Here is a 19,378-nt window from a genome sequence, read left to right as displayed (position 1 = left end):
TCTTTGCCATGGATTACCACTGAAGTCTCTGATCAATTTAGTGGTCAACTATTGATTGGACAGATATTTTTTTAAATACTTGAAATCATTAAAACTCCAAGGGTTCTGTTGCCTGTTTAACTGTTTTCAATGCTTACCCAGTAAGTTTATAACTGTGCTGTAGCCTTCATTTCCTGCTAATGCAGGGCCTCAAGGCTAGTCAGAGATAAGAACATATGACATTCTCATGTCTTTCCTGAGCATGCACACAACCCTATGCATGTCTTGGCTCTCCAGATTCCAGGAATGTGTCAGAGATTTTCAAAGTCTCTGAACATTTAATTACTTTTTTTTTCTTTTAAGCTTTTTGGCAAGTCTCTTGTTTACCTCAGTTATCGTCTAATGCTCCAGGCATCTGTCTGACAAATACACCCTTTCCCTGGCAAGAGTTTTAGCACTGGATGACCAATAAAGATGAGCCTTTTGAATCAGGTCTTTCAGGGAATTGCCACAGAAGTCAAATAATGACAATTTGGGGGGGAATTAAATCTGTTTTGTTCAGTCTAGGACCTTGAAAAAGGCTTATTTTCAAGGCTACTACTGGCCTGGGACAGGGTAATAGAGCTGGGATAAATTAAAATGCAACAATACTTGCTGTACTTAACAAGACTGGAGTGTTTTTCTTCCATAAATACTACCTGGGTTGATTCAAATATTTGGCTATTTTCCCAAAATCTTAAAGAAAAAAAATTTATGAAAAATTTTGTCAGTCATTTCACTGCTTTTGTGAAGTAAGTATTTGAAGGTTATTATTCTGTTATCTTTACTAACTCACCACAGCCACCTTCTTTGTAATACTTCTAAGACCCTCTCAAGAGAATAAGTAGCTAAATTTCAACTGGAAGTTAGTTAAAACAAAATATTTTCCCCATCTAGGTTAATTAAGTATCTGACTGGCCATTACTTATTTCCCATTTTTTCCTAAAGCATTCAACTGTTCACTCAGGGGTGCCAGGACCCTTGAATTGACTCCCTTTCCCTTGCAGATTCCTCAAAGCCACTTGATACCAAGACTAAGTCACTTCCAACCATGCAAACCCCCTTGGAAGGTGAGTTTTACTGGGGTTCTGTGGGAACAGGGAAGGTCTGAAATGGTGTCATGGAAGCCAAGGGAGGAGGCTCAATGCCATTAGACAGGTAATAAGAGGTCACTGGGTTCTTCATAAGGAACATAGTAATAAAGACATGGAAATAAAAAGACTTAAGGGTCATGAAGAAGTGAATCATATATATATATATGTGTGTGTGTGTGTGTGTGTGTGCAAATATAATAAATGTTTATATATAATAAATTTATTTATATTTATATAAATATAATAAATAATAATTAATAAATCATTATTATTTAAAAATAATTAGTTAATATATAAATTATATATATATATATATATATATATATATCTTTGTAAAAATGTCTGAGGCAAAAAGAATAACCCTATAGGAAAAATGGAAAAAGAAAACTGAATTCTGCTCTGCTCCTAGTCTGAATTGCTATGGGACTTTAGGTATATTTTCTCTCCTCTATGGCCCTTCTTCCCACCAGCAGTAAAAAAAAAAAAAAAAAGTAAGTTATCATGTTACTGTATTTAATTGGCCAAAAAGTTCAATCAAGTTTTTCTCTAAGGTATTATGGAAAAACCCAAATGAACTTTTTGGCCAACCCAATAATAGTGGTCAATGACACGGCCAGGAATTCTGGAAATCTTAGCACAGATACCCAAGGAAGAACTGCAATCTTTGTAGCCACCCTCCATCTTAAAATCTCCTATCTGGAAGAGAGGTCTCTGACCCTAATAATCCTGTTGTTATAGCAACATCCACAGTGAATACATCCTGGGGCAGAATAACTGAAGTGGATGGTTATATTGGAAAGACAAGTGCTGGACCAGGTAAGGGAAATGTTAACACTTCTATTCCTCCTTTCTAGCTCTTAACTTTGAAACAAAAACTTTCCACTATACACACAATTCTATGTCATTCTACTCCACAAACTGTTACCTCCTATATGCCAGGCTATGATCAAAGGTCCTAGAGACAGATGAGGTGGATAAAATGGAGAATGGAGAGGCAAAGATACAGATACAGGGATGGTTAAAGTCAGAATAGGTTTAAGGGTAGTGATGGATATGTCCTCAGTTCTCTGTTGGCATAATAATGTACTTCCTAAACATTCTATGTAAAATTTGAATGGGACTATGGCTTCAGCCAGCTCTCCTAGGGAAACGGGCATTGGACCAGGTAAGGGTAGTGGCAAGTCTTCATTACTTGAGTTATTCTTCAGAAGTCACCAAGCAGCTTGTAGCTGATTTCTGATTCCTTCAAAGTTTCAAGGATCGCTAAGTCAAAGTCTCAGAGATGCAAACCCCAAAGACAAGTTCTTTGGGTTTTCACCTGGAGCTAATAGCTAGTATGCAGTGGTATGACTACATTGATTATTAAAACAATGAAATACTTGTATTTTATATCATTTTATTTCATCAACAATACTAGTTGATGCTAGATGCTTCCTTTAACCACTGTTTCCCATTATCACCTTGACTGCCTTGGCCCATCCCTCAGAACTCTCTAGACCACCCCCATGGTCCTGCAACAAAAGTATTGATGCCTGGATACCTCTAAGACTCCCGGTCTAGAGTAGGTATCTGTTTTAATTAATAAGTACATAATAGTTTGATGACTATCACTCCTGGTCTTATCCTCTGGTTGTATGTCATTGATGGTGGACTTAATGCTTCTGTACTTCTGCCCTCCTGGTTGCAGAGTTTCTTGGTTGTCTCAGGTCACAGCTTAAACTTCTTTTGTATTCCATTTTTGTGGTGTCACTTTTGGCTTGAAGACTTCCATAGTTCCATGTCTCTTTTGGCAATATCCATAGAAGAAGGGGGTCTAGAAGATACTTCTTAAGACAGTTGATTTGAGAAGATGAGAAAATAACTTTTGGAGGAATGGATACTCTAATATTTGGGGTTTATGTCCTACATCTTCTATTAATTATTTTACAACTTGACTCTCTCCCATGAGGAACCTTCCCTTGATCTGTATCATTTCATAGCTTGGGTTCTCTCAACTCCAATCAGAGCTCTAAGGACCACAAATACCAGATTTCTAAGATATAATATTTTGGGATCTAGAGAAAACAAAGTCAGTTGCAGCAGTAAATCCTAAGGATACTGGAATTCCTTTCCCTCTCCATCCATATCCCCGACCTCACTCCCTAGATGCAGAATATTATAGCTACAAGTGCATTAAACATCATCCAATCTTTTAATTGAACTTATGGGGAAACTAAGGTATTAGTCAAAAATCTGATTAAAGTCACTGTATTTATTCTTCTATGACTTCTATGTATTTAGCCTTCTAGGACTGCTGAAAAAGTACCCCATACTTAGCAGCTTAAAATAACACAAATGTATTATCCTATACTTCTGGACATCAGAAGTCTGACACACTGGGATAAAATTAAGGTATAATTGGGCTGTGTTCTTTCTGGAGACTGGGGATAATAAGTTTCTTTGTCCTCCTTTCAGTTCCTAGAGGTTACCTTCTTTCCTCGGCTTCTGTTTACCTTCCACCATTTTCAAAACTAGCAATGTAGCATGTTCAAATATCTCACTATCATCTCTTCTGTTTCCTTCTTTCACTTTTGGGAGACCCTTGAGATTCCATTAAGCCCACCCAGATATTTCAAGATAATCTCCTCACTTCAAAGTCAATGAATTAACAACCCTAAATATATTTGTAACCTTAATTCTTCCCTACAATGTAAACTAATATACTGGGGATATGAATATGAACATCTTTGGAGGACCCTTATTTTGCCTACCACAGTCATACAGCAAATAAATAACAGATCCAGGACCAGAAGCCTAGTCCAGGGGTTTCCTTCAATTTGTAGGCATGATTTAGATAGGTAACCCAAGAGACTCAGTGGAAAAATGCTTTAAGGATTAAGAAATCTGAATACTTGGACAGAGTGTTTGAATAAAAGAATCATTGTGACTAGAAGTAATTGATTATAATCTCAATAAGGTAGTGTTTTTGTGAATCTAGGAAGCGCTTTCTCCTAAGAAAATGTGAAAAACCTTTTGGCCCCATGGAAAGTATGGAGTACTGGTTCAAATGCCCAGGCCAATCAGCCAGCAATGAGTGGATCTGAAATAACTTGCACATACATGGAGTCTCTAGCTTCTCTCAAGTCTTTCTCATGGATCCAGGGTTTTGTTTGTCTCTCTGGCTAGCTAAGAAAGTTAAGAGAAGATGGAAAAGAAAGAACTGTGAGCTAGTCTGGACTGATCCTTGTAGTCTGTTTCTGGACTGTTTTCAACCAGATACCATTTGGTCTTATTTTGCCCCCTAGGAAGAGGACTGTCTATCCTTGCCATAATTCTCATCATCTCCTTGTGCTGTATAGTGTTCATCACCATGACTTATATCATGGCCTGCCGGAAGACATCCCAACAGGGTGAGTGATGAATATGAATGGGTGGCTTTTGCTTATTCTTTCTTTCAGCAGTACAGTTGAGCATAAACTCTGTATCAAGCACTATGTTAGGCACTTCAAAGGGTCCCCAGCCTATCCTGAAAGTGAGGATAGGGAATCCATGGAGACAGACATGCAATAAGAGTACAACATATGAAAGTTAATTCACAAATCTTTTTACTCAACCTGGCACAGCATCTACATAGTGGATTTTTAATGAGGAGAAGGAGAAGTCACAATTACTTGCCTCAAGTTATTTACAGTTTAATTAATGGAATCAAGGTAGAGTCATGGAATTTATCAATAACAATACATAGCTATAAAGGCAATGAAGTTAAAGCTTGGAGAAGATAATCAATGCTAAAGGGATCCAAACAAAGGATAGGAGAATCAGTTAGGGGTAGAATAATTATCAAAGGCTTTCAGAAGGAGGCGGACTTAGACCATGACTTGGGGGATGAAAGCCATTGAAAGGGGACAATATTCTACAAATACATGAAATTACATGAATAAAGGGGTGAAATTGTAAAAGATAAATGTAAGTGGAGCCATCAATAGATAAACTTCATGTAGCCACGCAATAGACAAATACAAAGGAAATGATAAGTTCATTCCTGACTCTAGAAAGTCTTGAATGACAGGTTAAGGAATTTGGAATTTCTTCTCTAAGCCTTGCATTAAAAATCACTTAAAATTTTAAGCTGGGCAGTGATATGATTACAGTGTAGTTGTCAGGGTCATTTAACATCTGTTTGCCAACAGAGGAAAAAGAGAATCTTAATGTTTATTTTTAAGTAAAGCCTAACTACACCTCAATTCCTTTTGCACTAGTCATTTTAACTAGCATTTGTGTGTCTCTTCCTTTGAAGTATCTCCTACTCCCTAATAGTCTGATTTCTACCATAGGTCTCTCCAACCCAAAAAGAGGAGGAAGCCTTGAGTTTCTCCTTCTCCTGGGTTTGAACAAAAAACTCTTGTCTTGGCCAATTACCATGGCTATGATCCATGAGGTTAAACTTGGAAGTGGAGATATCTTAAGTTGCCACAAATCCTAGGAGTACTAAAAGGAAAACATTCATCATAGTCTCAATAAGACTGAGTATAAACTGTAACCATATTAGATTATTTCCCTTTCAAAAACAGTCCAGGGCTCACCATGACTCAGAGGACAGAGGCCAAAATGTAGCATCCCATTGAAGGCCCTCTGTAATGTGGCTCTGGCCTATCTTGTCAACCCCCACCATTCTCTTAGACCTAATTTCATTCCCAGTCACTGGAGTCAAACAGGCAAATAGGTGACACACCTCATGTCTTTATACTTTTTCCTTCCTGGATTGCCTTTCCAGAATTCATGCATTCTATCTCTCTATAAGGGAGACAGCCTCAGGGCATCATCTCAATTTAACATGTAGCTTCTGAGTAACTATTATATACCATGCACTAGGCATATAAAAATGAGAAAGATCCTACAGTTTGAAAGCTGCCAGGCCAATCAGGGAGGTAAGACATGGAAATGTAAGGCTTTATCACAAAACAAAAGACCTGAAGTATTCTGTTTTTGCTTTGTTGTGGTTTAATGTATACATTCCCAGTTGCATCTCTGAAAGATTACAAGCACCTAGAGGGCAGTACTAAGACACATCCATCTTTGTACCAGGTTATAGAGCTTTTAAGCCTACATGGAATGTAGATACTTCTCCTGCACAGACACTAGGGGGCAATGGTGACTAATTCCAAGATCTTTCCTGGATGCAGGATGGGGATAAATGCACTTGAGAATGACTGAAGCTATAGTCTGGGCATCAGACTGATAATTCAAGCCCTTTTGTCTGGGCTCTGAATGGCTGCCAAGTTTTTCCATAAGGACTCCCTAAAGGATATTTGACCAGACTCCTGGGTGGAGAGTGGATCCAGTTCCAGTGTCCCTCCCCCATCACACCAAGCTCTAGCCCAATGTCCAGAGTCAGATTGTGCCAAAGATGACAGTGATCAAGTGTGCTTCCTCTTCCTTTCCTGAATAAATCTGCATCTGTCGAAAAACAGGTAAATCTGTATTTCAACCACCTTCCTAACAGCTCCTATTTGTTGGAAGGCTGAGACATATTGAGATCCCCCTTTCTGTCTCCTCTTCCCTTTTCTTTTCACAAGGACTCGCGTTTGGCCCTTGCCCATTCCCTATGGAGACTTCTGACTTGATTCTTCTTTTTTTTTTTCTAGATCATGTCTATGAAGTGGCCAGGTAAGATAGCTTCTCATCTTCTATCTTCTGGCCTGTTCCTTGTCCTCAAGTTTGTTGGTTATTGGCATAGAGGCAAGGGGGTTTGGTACAGACCAAATATTAAGCCCAGAGGCCTTCAAGGTCAGAGCACAACTTTCTTCCCTCTCAAAAGCACCTCCTGTGGTACTGTCCTGACCCAGTGAACACACAAAATAATCCAAGTCCACTAGCCCTCTGTTCCTAGAATCCTTGGGTGGCAGGTGCCTGATGGTCAGTTGTCAATAACTGGGGCAGAAAAGTGGGAAACCAAGGTACCAGATTCAAGTTTCTTCTCATGGGTGGTGGGGTCTTGGACCACAGGTTTCGTGCCAGGAAGGCCAGTGGCTCTGGTGAAACAATGAGGGTGGCCCTCTTCGCAAGTGGCTGTTCCAATGAAGAACCAGCTTCCCAGACTCTGGGCAATGACTACTCTGATGAGCCTTGCCTGGGCCAGGAGTACCAGATCATCACCCAGATCAACAGTGACTATGCTTGTCTGCTGCATACAGATCCCCTGGATTACGAGCTTCTAGTCACCAAGGGCAAGAATGTCTGCTAAAAATGTCCTACTGGGCTGGTGTCTATTGACATAATTGCCTATTCAGCCCAGACATTCTACACGGCCCCTTTCCCTGCTGTTTCTTCCTGGTTAGTCCAACATGTCTTCTTTGCCAACAATGGGGTTGCTAAGAGTAACTGGTTTTGCCTAAGAAATTGCCATATGTACCTCAAGCAAGCCTGCTGCTGGGTCATGCCCTAGACCTTTCTAGTATTCCTGCCTACAGCTTCCATTGCTCTTCTCCAAACACAAGAAGAAAGTATCCATAGCACTAGGACTTGGTCACCATGTCTCCAGATACCCCCCAACTTTGGCCTTTTACCACTGAACCACCAGATGGAGGCTCAGCTCTGCCAGCTCAAAGGATGAGTTGGGTTCAGGGTCACTTCCCTTTCTCTAGTGCCAGAGAGCTTTGAATCAGGATTATCATGGAACAGACCTGGGTTCAGTTCTGCTCCTGTACTGTGAGCCTAGTGTTCTGGTATTCTTTTGATGCTCAATAAATATCTAAGCATAATAACATCATTGGTCATATTGGCCCTTTCTCAAGTACCTACCAAGAATGATTAAACTGAGACTAGTTGAGATGGTTGAGGCCCTGGGAGTATGGATAGAACCTTTGCTTTTTTGGTTTTTCTTCCCTCACACCCACACTATCCTTACTTCACTTTAGCAGTGAGCTCACTGAAACACAATAAATCTTTGGTAAAAGAGTACTAACTGTCTTCTATTCTCTTCTTAATCATCCTGCCAGCTCTGCCTGGGTGACTCTTCCCAGGTTAATTGGAAATCATAAAAATGGAGTCTTCTGTCTCAGGGTCTGTGGGTGCACAGATAAAGAGCTAACCTTCTTTCCAAAGCATGGATGCATCACCCTCAGGGATTTTTACTTCCTAGATTCCTGAAATCTTTGGAAAAGTTATACTTTTCATAGGTCATCTTTATCTCCTGACACCTTCTTACAATGTGGGGTGAAAGTCACAGCATGGAAGTCTTTCTTCTAAAGCAGGAATAGATACTAGGAGTGTGAGCATGTGTGTGTGTGTGTGTGTGTGTGTGTGTTTATCTTTCTGAATATGTGCACATGCAATGTACGTTTTAAATCATTCTCCTCAGTGAAGACCTGTTCTGGGCAAGTTCAACTTTTCCTCAGGTAATTCATATCAAATCAACTTCTTCACCCTCTATGGAAGCTGACATGCACCACTTTTGATTACAATGCAATTCCAAGGTCATTTCAGATTTAACCAACAGCTGCCTCCCATACACTGATTACAAAAGTCAGAATTATACACAAAAGTGAACAAGGAGCCCTTTGTTTTACAGGAATAAAAGTAATGAATTGAGGAGCACTTCCATCCCCAGGGCCTGTATGCCTTTTGTTGTCGCTACATAAATTGTTCAAGAGTAGAAAAAAATGAAAGCAAACATCTAAATTATTTTAATGATGCCAGTTAACATGGACATTACAAGTTGATTAAATGTCACACAAAAGATAAAATTACAGACCTAGGATCATATCTATATTACAGCAGGAAACTTCCAGAGATCATCTCTGTCCAAAACCTGATAATTTTTTACATACAAAATAAGTCAGTAAGAAAGTCCTAAGTATAGATCTAGTCCAAATATACAGTATAGACTAAACAAAAATGATGTGATAACATTGGAATTGTCTTAGGCAAGTAACTGGTTGGGAAAAAGACAAGATCTCCAGAAGAGAGGAAAAATATAAAGTTCCTCTAAGGTAGTTTCTCAGATTTTGTTCCATGAAATACAAGATCCAGGAAATGGCCCACAGAAAAAAATTTCCAAAATCAGATAAGCATGGGAAATGTTTCACTCTATGGCTCTCTCTTGGAGATTTACAAAGCAATATTTCAATACTAAAGTTTCTGAAAAATTCTGCAATGAAGTATCTATATACCTTTTTGCTACCAAGTGATTCCAAAACTTATTTGCTCTCTGAGTCTACTTTTTTGCCCTCCTCCTCTGACTCTTGACCCTGTTTCTCAGGGATAAAACCCTCCATGTTGGCAATTACCTCACACACCCTATAGCATTGTGGTTACCAAAATTTAATTGCTTTTTCACAAAATTCCTGGGTAGCATTTGACCCAAAGGCCCAAAGCTAAGGGACTAGTGGAAAGCATTTTAATCAATAAGCATTTATTAAGTATTTTCTGTAACTAGAGTACTGTGCTGAGGTTGGAGTAGGGATGAAATGGGGAGAGAGCAATCACACAAAGAGTATTGTTCTCTAGGAGTTCACAATCTAGTTGGGGATTAAAAATTACCTCCCTTAGAAGTTCACTAACAATTCAAAAGGTACCATTGGGCAGTAAGAGATAAATGGGTACATACAAGCAACCAGGCAAGGAGTGTGTTGAAGAACAAAGCAGGAAAGAATATAAGTTAAATTTCAAAAGTCTTGGAGGTAAGGACTTTGGCTGGACCAGGAAGTATGGGAAAGAATTGGAAGAGAAGAGAGAAATAAAGAAGGTGTTCCCAGGAGGAGAAAGAGCATGAGGAAAAGGAGAGAGATAAGTCAGGTCAAAGTGTGTTTAGAAGTCAAGATTAAGTGTCAAGAAACTGGGTGCCTAAGTCCTGATGTCCTTGCTAGGTGGCTCAGGGAGGGGAATGTGAAGGAATAAAGTATGAATCAAAGAACATTTACATCCCTTGAAAATGCCCAAATGCCTTTTCAACACTATTGTGTCCCCCTAGGGCTCCCACTGTGTGTAGCGGAGCTGCTTCATTTTTCTCCCATACCTTCACATATAATGGTTTATTTCCCTCAAAGTCACCGAAAATAACTTCTGAGAACTTAGTTGGTATTTGCTGAGTGTTCTTGTATCCAACTGTCTCTCTTCTGTTGTATCTCAAGTGTCCCAGCCTGGAGTTGCTAGGCATATGCCACACTTGGGGTATTTGACAAACTGACACTACTACATGGAGTGTCCAACTCAGCTTGTCAAATACACGGAGCATGGCACTGCAGGAGGTTGGGCCAGGGTCTTCGGTGGAGATGCAAGATCTTCCTGGAAGATGTGACCTTGGAGGGAAAGAGAGAGAAAGGAGTCACACCCTGAGCACCAGGGAAACTGCAGAGGCTGTAGGGACTAGGTGAATCACCAGAGCAAGGAAGTGAATGAAATAGGCAATAAGGCTTTTAACCAGAAGAAGGATCTTTATGGTATATGTGGAAGGCCCAGTTGATACTGCAGGTGAAGTCCCAGTGCCCAGTTGGGGGGGTTCTCAGGCCTGAGTCCTATAACTATGGCATTTCTAGGGGTCCTGAGCTACAGTGAGTTTCTCTGTGCAGGACAGGACCAGGTCCCAGAGTTAATGTCCATATCCCACCTTCCTATGGTTCTCACAGTGTTCTCACAGTTCGCACAGTGTTCTATGCTATATGTGCTACATGTGCTACTCAGTGCGTTATGTTCTCACAGTGTTATGGCTATGAACAAAGGCTTTTAGGCTAAGTGTGGGCATGAATTCTGGCTTTTCCATTAAGTAGTTGAGAAATCTTGGGTAAATCATTCCATCTCTCTGAACTCTAGTTTTCCACATCCACAAAATGGGTGTAAGTATTGTTGGCAGTGGACTTGGCAGTCAGGTACTGGGATCATTCAGTGCAGTCATCAGAAAAATAAAGAAGCTACCAGGAGCATGATCATGCATGCCTGGAAATTCTGAGAGAATTCCCTTAGCAATGCCCAAATCCTATTGCTAAAAGTTCTGGGTTGTCTGTGTCAAATTCTTCCCCTTCTCAGGTATGGTAGTTGATCTATGAGAAAGTAACTCACTTATATTAAATACTGGCATGAAAATTGCAAACATTCCAAGGAATATAAAACTGCCCCATGAGATGAGAAGGTCTTATCCCAGATAAGACAAGGCAGAAGGAGTTCTCTGTCAATAAAACAGCAGAGTGCATTTTTGTTTAAAAAAAAAAACCTTAATTCTTTCAGGTGAATATATGTTGGTAAGGGGGTGATGTGTGTGCATGCATGCTATGTTGCTTCAGTTGAGTCTGACTCTTTGCAACCCTGTGGACTGTAACCCACCAGGCTCCTCTGTCCTCTTGTCTCCAGGCAAGAATACTGGAGTGGGTTGCCATGCCCTCCTCCAGGGGATGATCTCACCTCATGGATCAAACCTGCATCTCATGTCTCCTGCATTGGCAGGCAGGTTCTGTACCACTAGCCCCAGCAGGAAGACTCAAAAGAGTGACATGCTCCTCCAATTTGATATCTGAGAGTGACTTCAAACTTAAAGCTCTAAACAGTATTTTCCACTCTCTACCTCTCTACCTATCTAATCATTTCCCTCTCTACCTACCCAATCCATTCCAAGTGACCCAGAGTGTGGCTTTTTCAGCCAAAGCAACAATCATGATCACCAGATATGCCATAGTGGAAAGAATCAGACAAACTTTGATTCTAATGTTGCTGTGGGCACCAATTAGCCAACCATGGCTTTGGGAAAGTTTTCCCTTAGGTTTCAGTTGTCCTTTGAGCTTCAGTTGTCTCCTCTGGAAATGGTAACAAGAAAACTTACCTGGCAAAATTGTAAAAGTGGTGACCTTTCCAGAGCCTTTCGTATAGGAGCTCATGGACACCTTAGCTCAGTCCCTGGAGAAGCCAGCAAAGGAAGCTGATTAACAGAGTTTGAGTTCAGGGTGGCCAGAGAGAGAGAACTGCACTGATGCATTTCTTCTATTATCATCCTTATTGACTACCAGCTTCTGTGAGAAGACCTGGATAAACTGGAGGTGCCCACAGCCTTCTGAACACCCTTTCTGACTTCATCCAAAAGGAAGAGAGATATGAAGAGATATAAAGATTCTTTTTAGTACATAAAATTTAAGAGCCTTATAGACCATTTTGTCCCGGTATTAATGGAAAGGATCAGTAGTTGAGCTAAAACTATATTGATTTTATTTTCACTTTTGATGTTCTAGCCCATGCCTCTCCCATAGAGTATAATGAAAGCAAGTTTAGCTGAGAAAGGCTGGCCAAATCCATAGGAAGAAGAGGTGGATATCTACATGGAGTGGTATTGAGGTACACTGAAAGCTTTTCTCTTGGTCTGTTACACTACATAAAATATCATCTGTTCTCTGCCTACCCTGGGAGGTCTAACACACCAAGTAGTTAAGACTTGCCCTGCAACTGACCCAGTTGGGCCTCCTCATACTGGGAGCAGTATGGATTTTTTTTTCAGGTATAGTTAAACCCCCTGCTTAACCTCACCCAGAGATATTTACTCAGCATCACTTTCACATCCCTTCTCAACAGAGGGCTGACAACCTTCAAAATAAGAAATATAAAAACTAGAAGTCTCTGGACACAATTCATCTAATCCTCCCCCTCCTCTTTTTTGCAGAAAAGGCCAAAAATATGTGTCCTGGAATAGAGAAAGGACTTGTTCAAAGATACATAATGGGTAAACAGCAAAACCAGAAATACTATTCAAATATCCTGACTCCTGATTCCAGAGAACTTTCCACTCCCATTTGGCTGTCTTCTAAACTGTCTGTTATTACCATTATATGATTCAGGACAGAAGGGGACCAATGGGACCCTTCTTCTCCCCCACCCTTGATCCAGGGTTCATGAGAAGTGTCCAAAGAGAATGAGATGAATAGATCCAAGTCACCTTTAGTAGCCATGGACACTGCTCCAGTTTGGGAACCCAAACAGAGAGGGCAAGTGGATACTATACCTGTTTCTGAATTGGTGCCTTCATTTGTAGGAGCCATAGGTTCCCTGGTGATGAGCCATCCTGCAGAAGTCAGAGGGAGTTGGGCTTTATGCTTTGAGCAGGAAGGTCCTATGTTTTGAAGGGCCTTTGGTGTCTTCAAGAGGAAACAGAAATGAGGAAGATAAGGCTGAGGTTAGCCAACGGAAATCTGAGTGCAAAATGACAAAACAGTGCCGTTGTGAAAGGGTCTCCTACTGCAGCAACAGTCCCCACTGCCATGTTCTTGCCCACTGCCACTGAACTCCACCAGGTACTAATTCCCCAAGCTTCAGAAAGTCAGAGTAGAGAGCTCTGGCTGCCTTAGGTTCTGCCTATGGCCAGAGAGGTTTTCTCAGAATTATTGAAGGAGTCCTGAAATGCAAAAGCTAAGACATTATCAAATGAAAATGTCCATTGTCAAAATTGAGAAGCTGATCCTCTGAAGGATAAAAGGAAATGCCTGATATAAAAAAGCAAATTAGTGGCATACATAGAACTTGAATCTATTTCTGTCAGTTCCAAATTCATGCATTCTCTCACTCTGTTGGAATGTTTCCTGTTCCTGAAACATTCATTTTAACTCCATTGGCACAAAACATAATTTACAAGGGCAAATTTACAGGTACAAAATGAAGAGCTCCTTTAGGAAAAATCAAGATGGTGACAGCAGAACATTAAGCTAAGTTTGGGGTCTTTTTAAGCATGAGGCCCTGTGAAACTTTACAGATCACATACCTTTGAAGCTGGCCTTGCTAGCACAGTTCTGCCCACAGCTTGCATTCTGGCATCTAGGGAACTTAAGACAGAATGAAAAAAGAAAATTCACACCCACAAAGCATTTATTGTATGTTTTTCATAATGCTTTTATTATGTGTTTTACATGTGTTATTTAATCAACAACCATCTGGTATAGTATTATCATTACTCCTATTTATAGGTGAGGAAACTGAGACACATAGAAGTAAAGTGGCTTGCCTAAAGAAACAAAATTGGGAAATAATTGAGAAGGTAGAATTTGCACTTAGGTCTTTCTGATTCCAAGTATTAGGCTTTTTCTACTCTCTCATGTTGATTACAAAGAAAGCAATTGACCATGAGAAGGAAAAGATAATATCAGACCCTTAAATTCAACTGTGACCTTCAGGATTCATGAGGAACATGACAGTTATGAGAAGAAAGTAAATGATTTCCTAGATCCTCTTGTTTGCAATCCTTGGGCAGTCCCCATTTACAGCCAGGAAGACTAAATTCCCATTATGCAGGACACTACATCATGAAACCTGATGACATGGCAGATGGCATGTCATATAGGCAATTCCTGCTGTGTTTTCAGGCTATATTTGCATGATCACTCTCAATGATTGCAGTGCCCAAGTCTCAGTCCTTAGTCTACAAAGCAGAAATAGGACTCTTTGCAGTACTCAAGGCTCAGTGAATAATCTATCCAAGCCACATACAGTAGTATAAATTCAGGTTCAAGAGAAAAAAAAAAAAAAAACACATCCTGGGAGCCAGTAGTTTTGTGTCCTACTCCCAGATCTGCCAGCTCTGTTCCCTCCCTTAATCTTAGTTTCCTATTTAACCAACAGAAACTGAACTAGATGATCTTGGTGGCCTCTCCAACTCAAACATTCCCTGGTTCCTTTATAACCCCTTCGATCGCTGCCCCTCTCTCATTATGGTCTTCTCTGCATATGCAGGGCCTAGAGGCTCTAGGGGATAGCTTGAATACGGATTCACTCACATTCACACTTCTCTGTAGAAAACTTTCTTCTACCGGAATAATTTATTGGCTTAGTCCTTGAGACTAGTTTCCCCAGATCTATCTTCTAGAAAGATTCAGTTCCTTTTTTGTTGTTGTTGTTGTTTCTTACTAAAACTTGGGGTGGAGTCAGGGTTGTCCCTTGAGCACTATCCTAGGGAGGGACCCTTCTTCTCTACTTATATCCTAGAGATTGAGTAATTTCAGCTACCCACTCTTTTTCTTTTTTTCTCATTTATCATTTAAGGTACTCTCCTAGATTTTTAACAGGGACCCTCTGGAAACAACATCTTCAATTAAAGTAGCAATTGTCATTATTGAGTTGCCAACTCATGTTTGACTCTTTCTGTCCCATGAACTGCAGCATGACAGGCTTTCTGGTCCTTCACTATCTCTTGTAGTTTGCTCAGATTCATGTCTATTGAGTCGGTGATGCTATCTAACCATCTCATCCTCTACTGCCCCCTTCTTCTTGTGCCTTCATTCTTTCCCATCGGAGTCTTTTCCAATAAGTCAGCTCTTCACATCAGGTGGTCAAAGTATTAGAGCTTCAGCTTCAGCATCAGCCTTTCCAATGAATATTCAGGGTTGATTTTCTTTATGATTGACTGGTTTGATCTCCTTGCTGCCCAAGGGACTCTAGAGAGTCTTCTCCAGTACCACAATTTGAAAGCATCAGTTCTTCAGCACTCAACCTTATTTATGGTCCAACTCTCACTTCCATACATGACTATTGGGAAAACCATAGCTTTGACTTTACAGACCTTTGTTGGCAAAGAGTTATCTCTGCTTTTTAATGCTGTCTAGGTTGAAGAAGACTCTTGAGAGTCCCTTGGACTGCAAGGAGATCCAACCAGTCCATCCTAAAGGAGATCAATCCTGGGTGTTCATTGGAAGGACTGATGCTGAAGCTGAAACTCCAATACTTTGGCCACTTCATGCGAAGAGTTGACTCATTGGAAAAGACCCTGATGCTGGGAGGGATTGGGAGCAGGAGGAGAAGGGGATGACAGAGGATGAGATGGCTGAATGGCATCACTGACTCGATGGACATGAGTTTGAATAAGCTCCGGGAGTTGGTGATAGACAGGGAGGCTTGGCGTGCTGTGATTCATGGGGTCACAAGGAGTCGGACACAACTGAGCGACTGAAGTGAACTGAACTGACCATAGCTTTCTTTCCAAGGAGCAAATATCTTTTAATTTCCTGGTTGTAGTCACCATCCACAGTAATTTTGGAGTCTAAGAAAATAAAATCTGTCACTACTTCCACTTTTATCCCTTATATTTGCCATGAAGTGATAGGACTGGATGCCCTAATTTTAGTTTTTTGAATGTTGAGTTTTAAGCCAACTTTTTTCACTCTCCTCTTTCACCCTCATCAAGAGGCTCTTTGGTTCCTCTTCACTTTCTGCCATTAGAGTGATATCATCTACATGTCTGAGGTTGTTGATATTTCTCCCAGCAATCTTGATTCCAGTTTTGATTTATCCAGCCTGGAATTTCATATGATGTACTCTGCATGATGGCAAATTTGAGCTTCATAGTAGGTCCATGAAAAAAGAGTGTTCAGAGTCAGGAGGATCTACAACTCATGCCTACTGTGCAAAAGGTCTGAATTACCGCAAATAACATGGGGCTCCTCAGAGCCTCTTTTTACCTCACAAACACAAAGCATGCTGGGAAGGGCCAAATTTGTAGCAGTACACAAAATGGACTTTTCCTTTAGGTCTGTTGTCCAACCAAAAGACAGAATTCTTTCATTCTGGATGTTCTTTGGCTTGACTGTACTTATGAGACAAGATATGGGGAAAGAAAGGTGGATAAGGGGAGCAGGCAGAAGGTGCTGGAGTCTCACACTGTAGGCACATTCATTTATTCACCCAGTGCTGGAATGAAAAAATAAAAAACACTGAGTTTTGAGTCAGAATTCATATATCTTAGATGCTGTGTTATAGCCCCTGGGTTATAGAACCAGCTCTGAAACTCATTAATTATATGTCCTTGAAAAATAATGCACAGCTTGTTTGAGCACCAGCCACCACATCATATTAAGGAATTCTCAAGCTAGAGAGGAGAGGGTTGTAGGCATGCATCCAAGGAAATAAATATTTCTACTTGTGAGACAAGTGATTTGATGAAGGTACAAAGTGCTATCAGAAAAGCGAGTGAGAAAGCCATGATTCTTCCAGAGCAGGGAGTGAGAAGGTGGTGGTGATTAGAAAATTTCTTAGAAAAGTAGGATTTTACCTATATTTTTAAAGATGGATGGTAAAAATAATGATGATTACTGTCCTTGGAAAGCCTTCTGTGACCACCCATCTCTTGACAAAATTAATTGCTCCTGGCTTTGCCTGCCTCTTTGCCAGACCAAGAACTGCTAAATAGAGACTATGTCTGATCGCTTCCTTTCTTCACAGGACCAAGAATGAAGTAGTTGCTCTATAACTGTGAGTTGAATAAGTGAATGCATCAGTGCATAAGCAAATGAAGGAGCCCAAGATCCCCACATTCCTTAGCCTACGTCACCCCCATAAAAGAAATGAGAAGCCCCTCTCATCGAACACTTGAGTTCAACTCCCTGCTCATTTACCCCCACCCACTATAGGAAGCCTGTCAAGAAAAGGCCCCAGGGACAGTTGCAACAATGCTGAGGCCACTTCTTGTGCAAGAAGCCAGTGTCCACACACTCCACCTCAACCTTGGTGATTGTTGTGTATATGATTGCACTGGGGCTTCCTCCGAAAGGAAACCCAAAGGCTGATGCAATGCATAGGGCACCCTCAGGCCAAGATTAAAGACATTCATGTACTCATAAGCTTGAGGGCAGAGGGTTCACTGTGAGGTTCCCCAAAACCCAGTGAGAGTGACAAGAAACATGGCAGCAATTAATATCAACTATAGCTCAAGTTTATTCAACATGCGTGTGTCAAGTACTTATCAGCTGCAAAGCTCTATAGTTGGTACCAAGGGGAAAATACACACACACACACACACACACACACACACAACAGAGCAGTAGTATACATATAATAGAAATATAACATAAGCCACACATTTCTTTCTTTTTTATTAATAACCATATTAGAAATTTGAAAAAAATAGATTAAGCAATTTTGATAGTATATTTTATTTAACCCAGTTCATCCAAGATGTTTTCTTAACGAGTAAGCAATTAAAACATGTTTTACTGAGGTATTCTACACTCTAAAATGTTGTGTGTATTTTAAACTTACAGTTCATGGCAATATTCAATCACCACATGTAGTTAGTAGCTACCACATTTGGACAGCAAAAGTACAAGATGTAGTCCCTGCTCTCAAGGAATTTACAGCCTATCGTAGGATCCAGATTAACACAAAGAACAAGTATTATAGTGGAGTGAATATAAGGAAAAGAGCACTGCACCTGAAGTCAGGAGGCGTAGACTACAGTTTTCTCTGCCACTGATTCTTTATGTGACCTTGAGTAAAACCCTCTCCCTCTATGAGCCATATCTAAAATGAGGCTGGACTAGATTCATTCACTCAACAACTGTGTTTTTTTTTTTTTTAATATCAAGCATGATGTGAGGCACTCAGAATACAGAGAACAAGACATATAACATGCCTTCCTTCTTGGCACTGTCAGTGTGGTGTAAAATAGTTGTTGAACAAATAGTTACAGGTAAATATGACAAGAAATGGGGAATCTCAGAAAGTTAGGACACATGGAACCTAATCAACAAGGCTTGGATAGGTCAAGAAAATCTCTCAGAGAAAGTAACTTTTGAAGTGAGACTGAAGAATAAGAAGGAATGAGCCAAGCAAATAATTGTGAAAAGCTATTCTAGACAGAAGAAACAGCTTATGTAAAATCTCTAAGGTAGGAAAATATGTGGCATATTCCAAGAAGATAAGGAGGTTGATGTGGTCAAGAATAGAGTAAGGAAAGGAAATACTAGCTCAAAGCAGTGTAAGAGAAGCAAAGAGGAGATCAAACTGAAGAAGCCCTTATATACTGTTGAGAGTTTGAAACTTATCCAATGAAGCATGAGAAACCAGAGAAGGTACAGGTGGTGCAGTACGCTTTCATTTTCAAGACAAGGAACTCTGGAGTCAACAGTGTGGAAAGAAAAATTAACTCCAACTGCTTGGACTAGAGACTTCACAGAAGAGGCAGCATTTTAAAAGAGCCTTGATGTACAGAACAGACTTTTGGACTCTGTGGGAGAAGGCGAGGGTGGGATGTTTCGAGAGAACAACATCAAAACATGTATATTATCAAGGGTGAAACAGATCACCAGCCCAGGTTGGATGCATGAGACAAGTGCTCGGGGCTGGTGCACTGGGAAGACCCAGAGGGATCAGGTGGAGAGGGAGGTGGGAGGGGGGATTGGGATGGGAATACATGTAAATCCATGGCTGATTCAGGTCAATGTATGGCAAAAACCACTACAATATTGTAAAGTAATTAGCCTCCAACTAATAAAAATAAATGGGAAAAAAAGAAAAATATTCTGAACAGTAAAAATAAAATAAAATAAAATAAA

General features: G+C 40.4%; 1 protein-coding gene and 1 long non-coding RNA gene across 4 annotated transcripts in view; one reads left to right on the top strand and one right to left on the bottom strand.

Moving 5' to 3' along the window:
* The window catches only part of VSIG4 (V-set and immunoglobulin domain containing 4), a 34,236-nt gene extending 18,117 nt beyond the window's left edge, over nt 1-16,119 (top strand). For 2 of the 3 annotated variants that reach the window (XM_070461975.1, XM_020910011.2), the window contains 5 exons: nt 1,026-1,088; nt 1,851-1,928; nt 4,397-4,501; nt 6,737-6,758; nt 7,098-8,051. In XM_070461975.1, coding sequence (XP_070318076.1) covers nt 1,026-1,088; nt 1,851-1,928; nt 4,397-4,501; nt 6,737-6,758; nt 7,098-7,335 — 506 coding nt within the window. In that variant the 3' untranslated portion in view covers nt 7,336-8,051. Of the gene's footprint in view, nt 1-1,025; nt 1,089-1,850; nt 1,929-4,396; nt 4,502-6,736; nt 6,759-7,097; nt 8,052-15,655 lie in introns of those variants that run through there. The other variant, XM_070461974.1, reaches the window with a different exon arrangement.
* LOC139033160 (uncharacterized) lies at nt 8,754-13,168 on the bottom strand. Its single transcript, XR_011485779.1, has 2 exons — nt 13,069-13,168; nt 8,754-10,390 (listed from the first exon to the last, which is right to left on the bottom strand). It is a non-coding gene; the product is annotated as an uncharacterized lncRNA (long non-coding RNA).
* Nucleotides 16,120-19,378: the final 3,259 nt, after the last annotated feature.

Source organism: Odocoileus virginianus, chromosome X (genome assembly GCF_023699985.2).
Source record: "Odocoileus virginianus isolate 20LAN1187 ecotype Illinois chromosome X, Ovbor_1.2, whole genome shotgun sequence".
Taxonomy (NCBI): domain Eukaryota; kingdom Metazoa; phylum Chordata; class Mammalia; order Artiodactyla; family Cervidae; genus Odocoileus; species Odocoileus virginianus.
The sequence above is the reverse complement of the archived record's forward strand: the minus strand, read 5'-3'. Positions and strand labels throughout refer to the sequence as shown.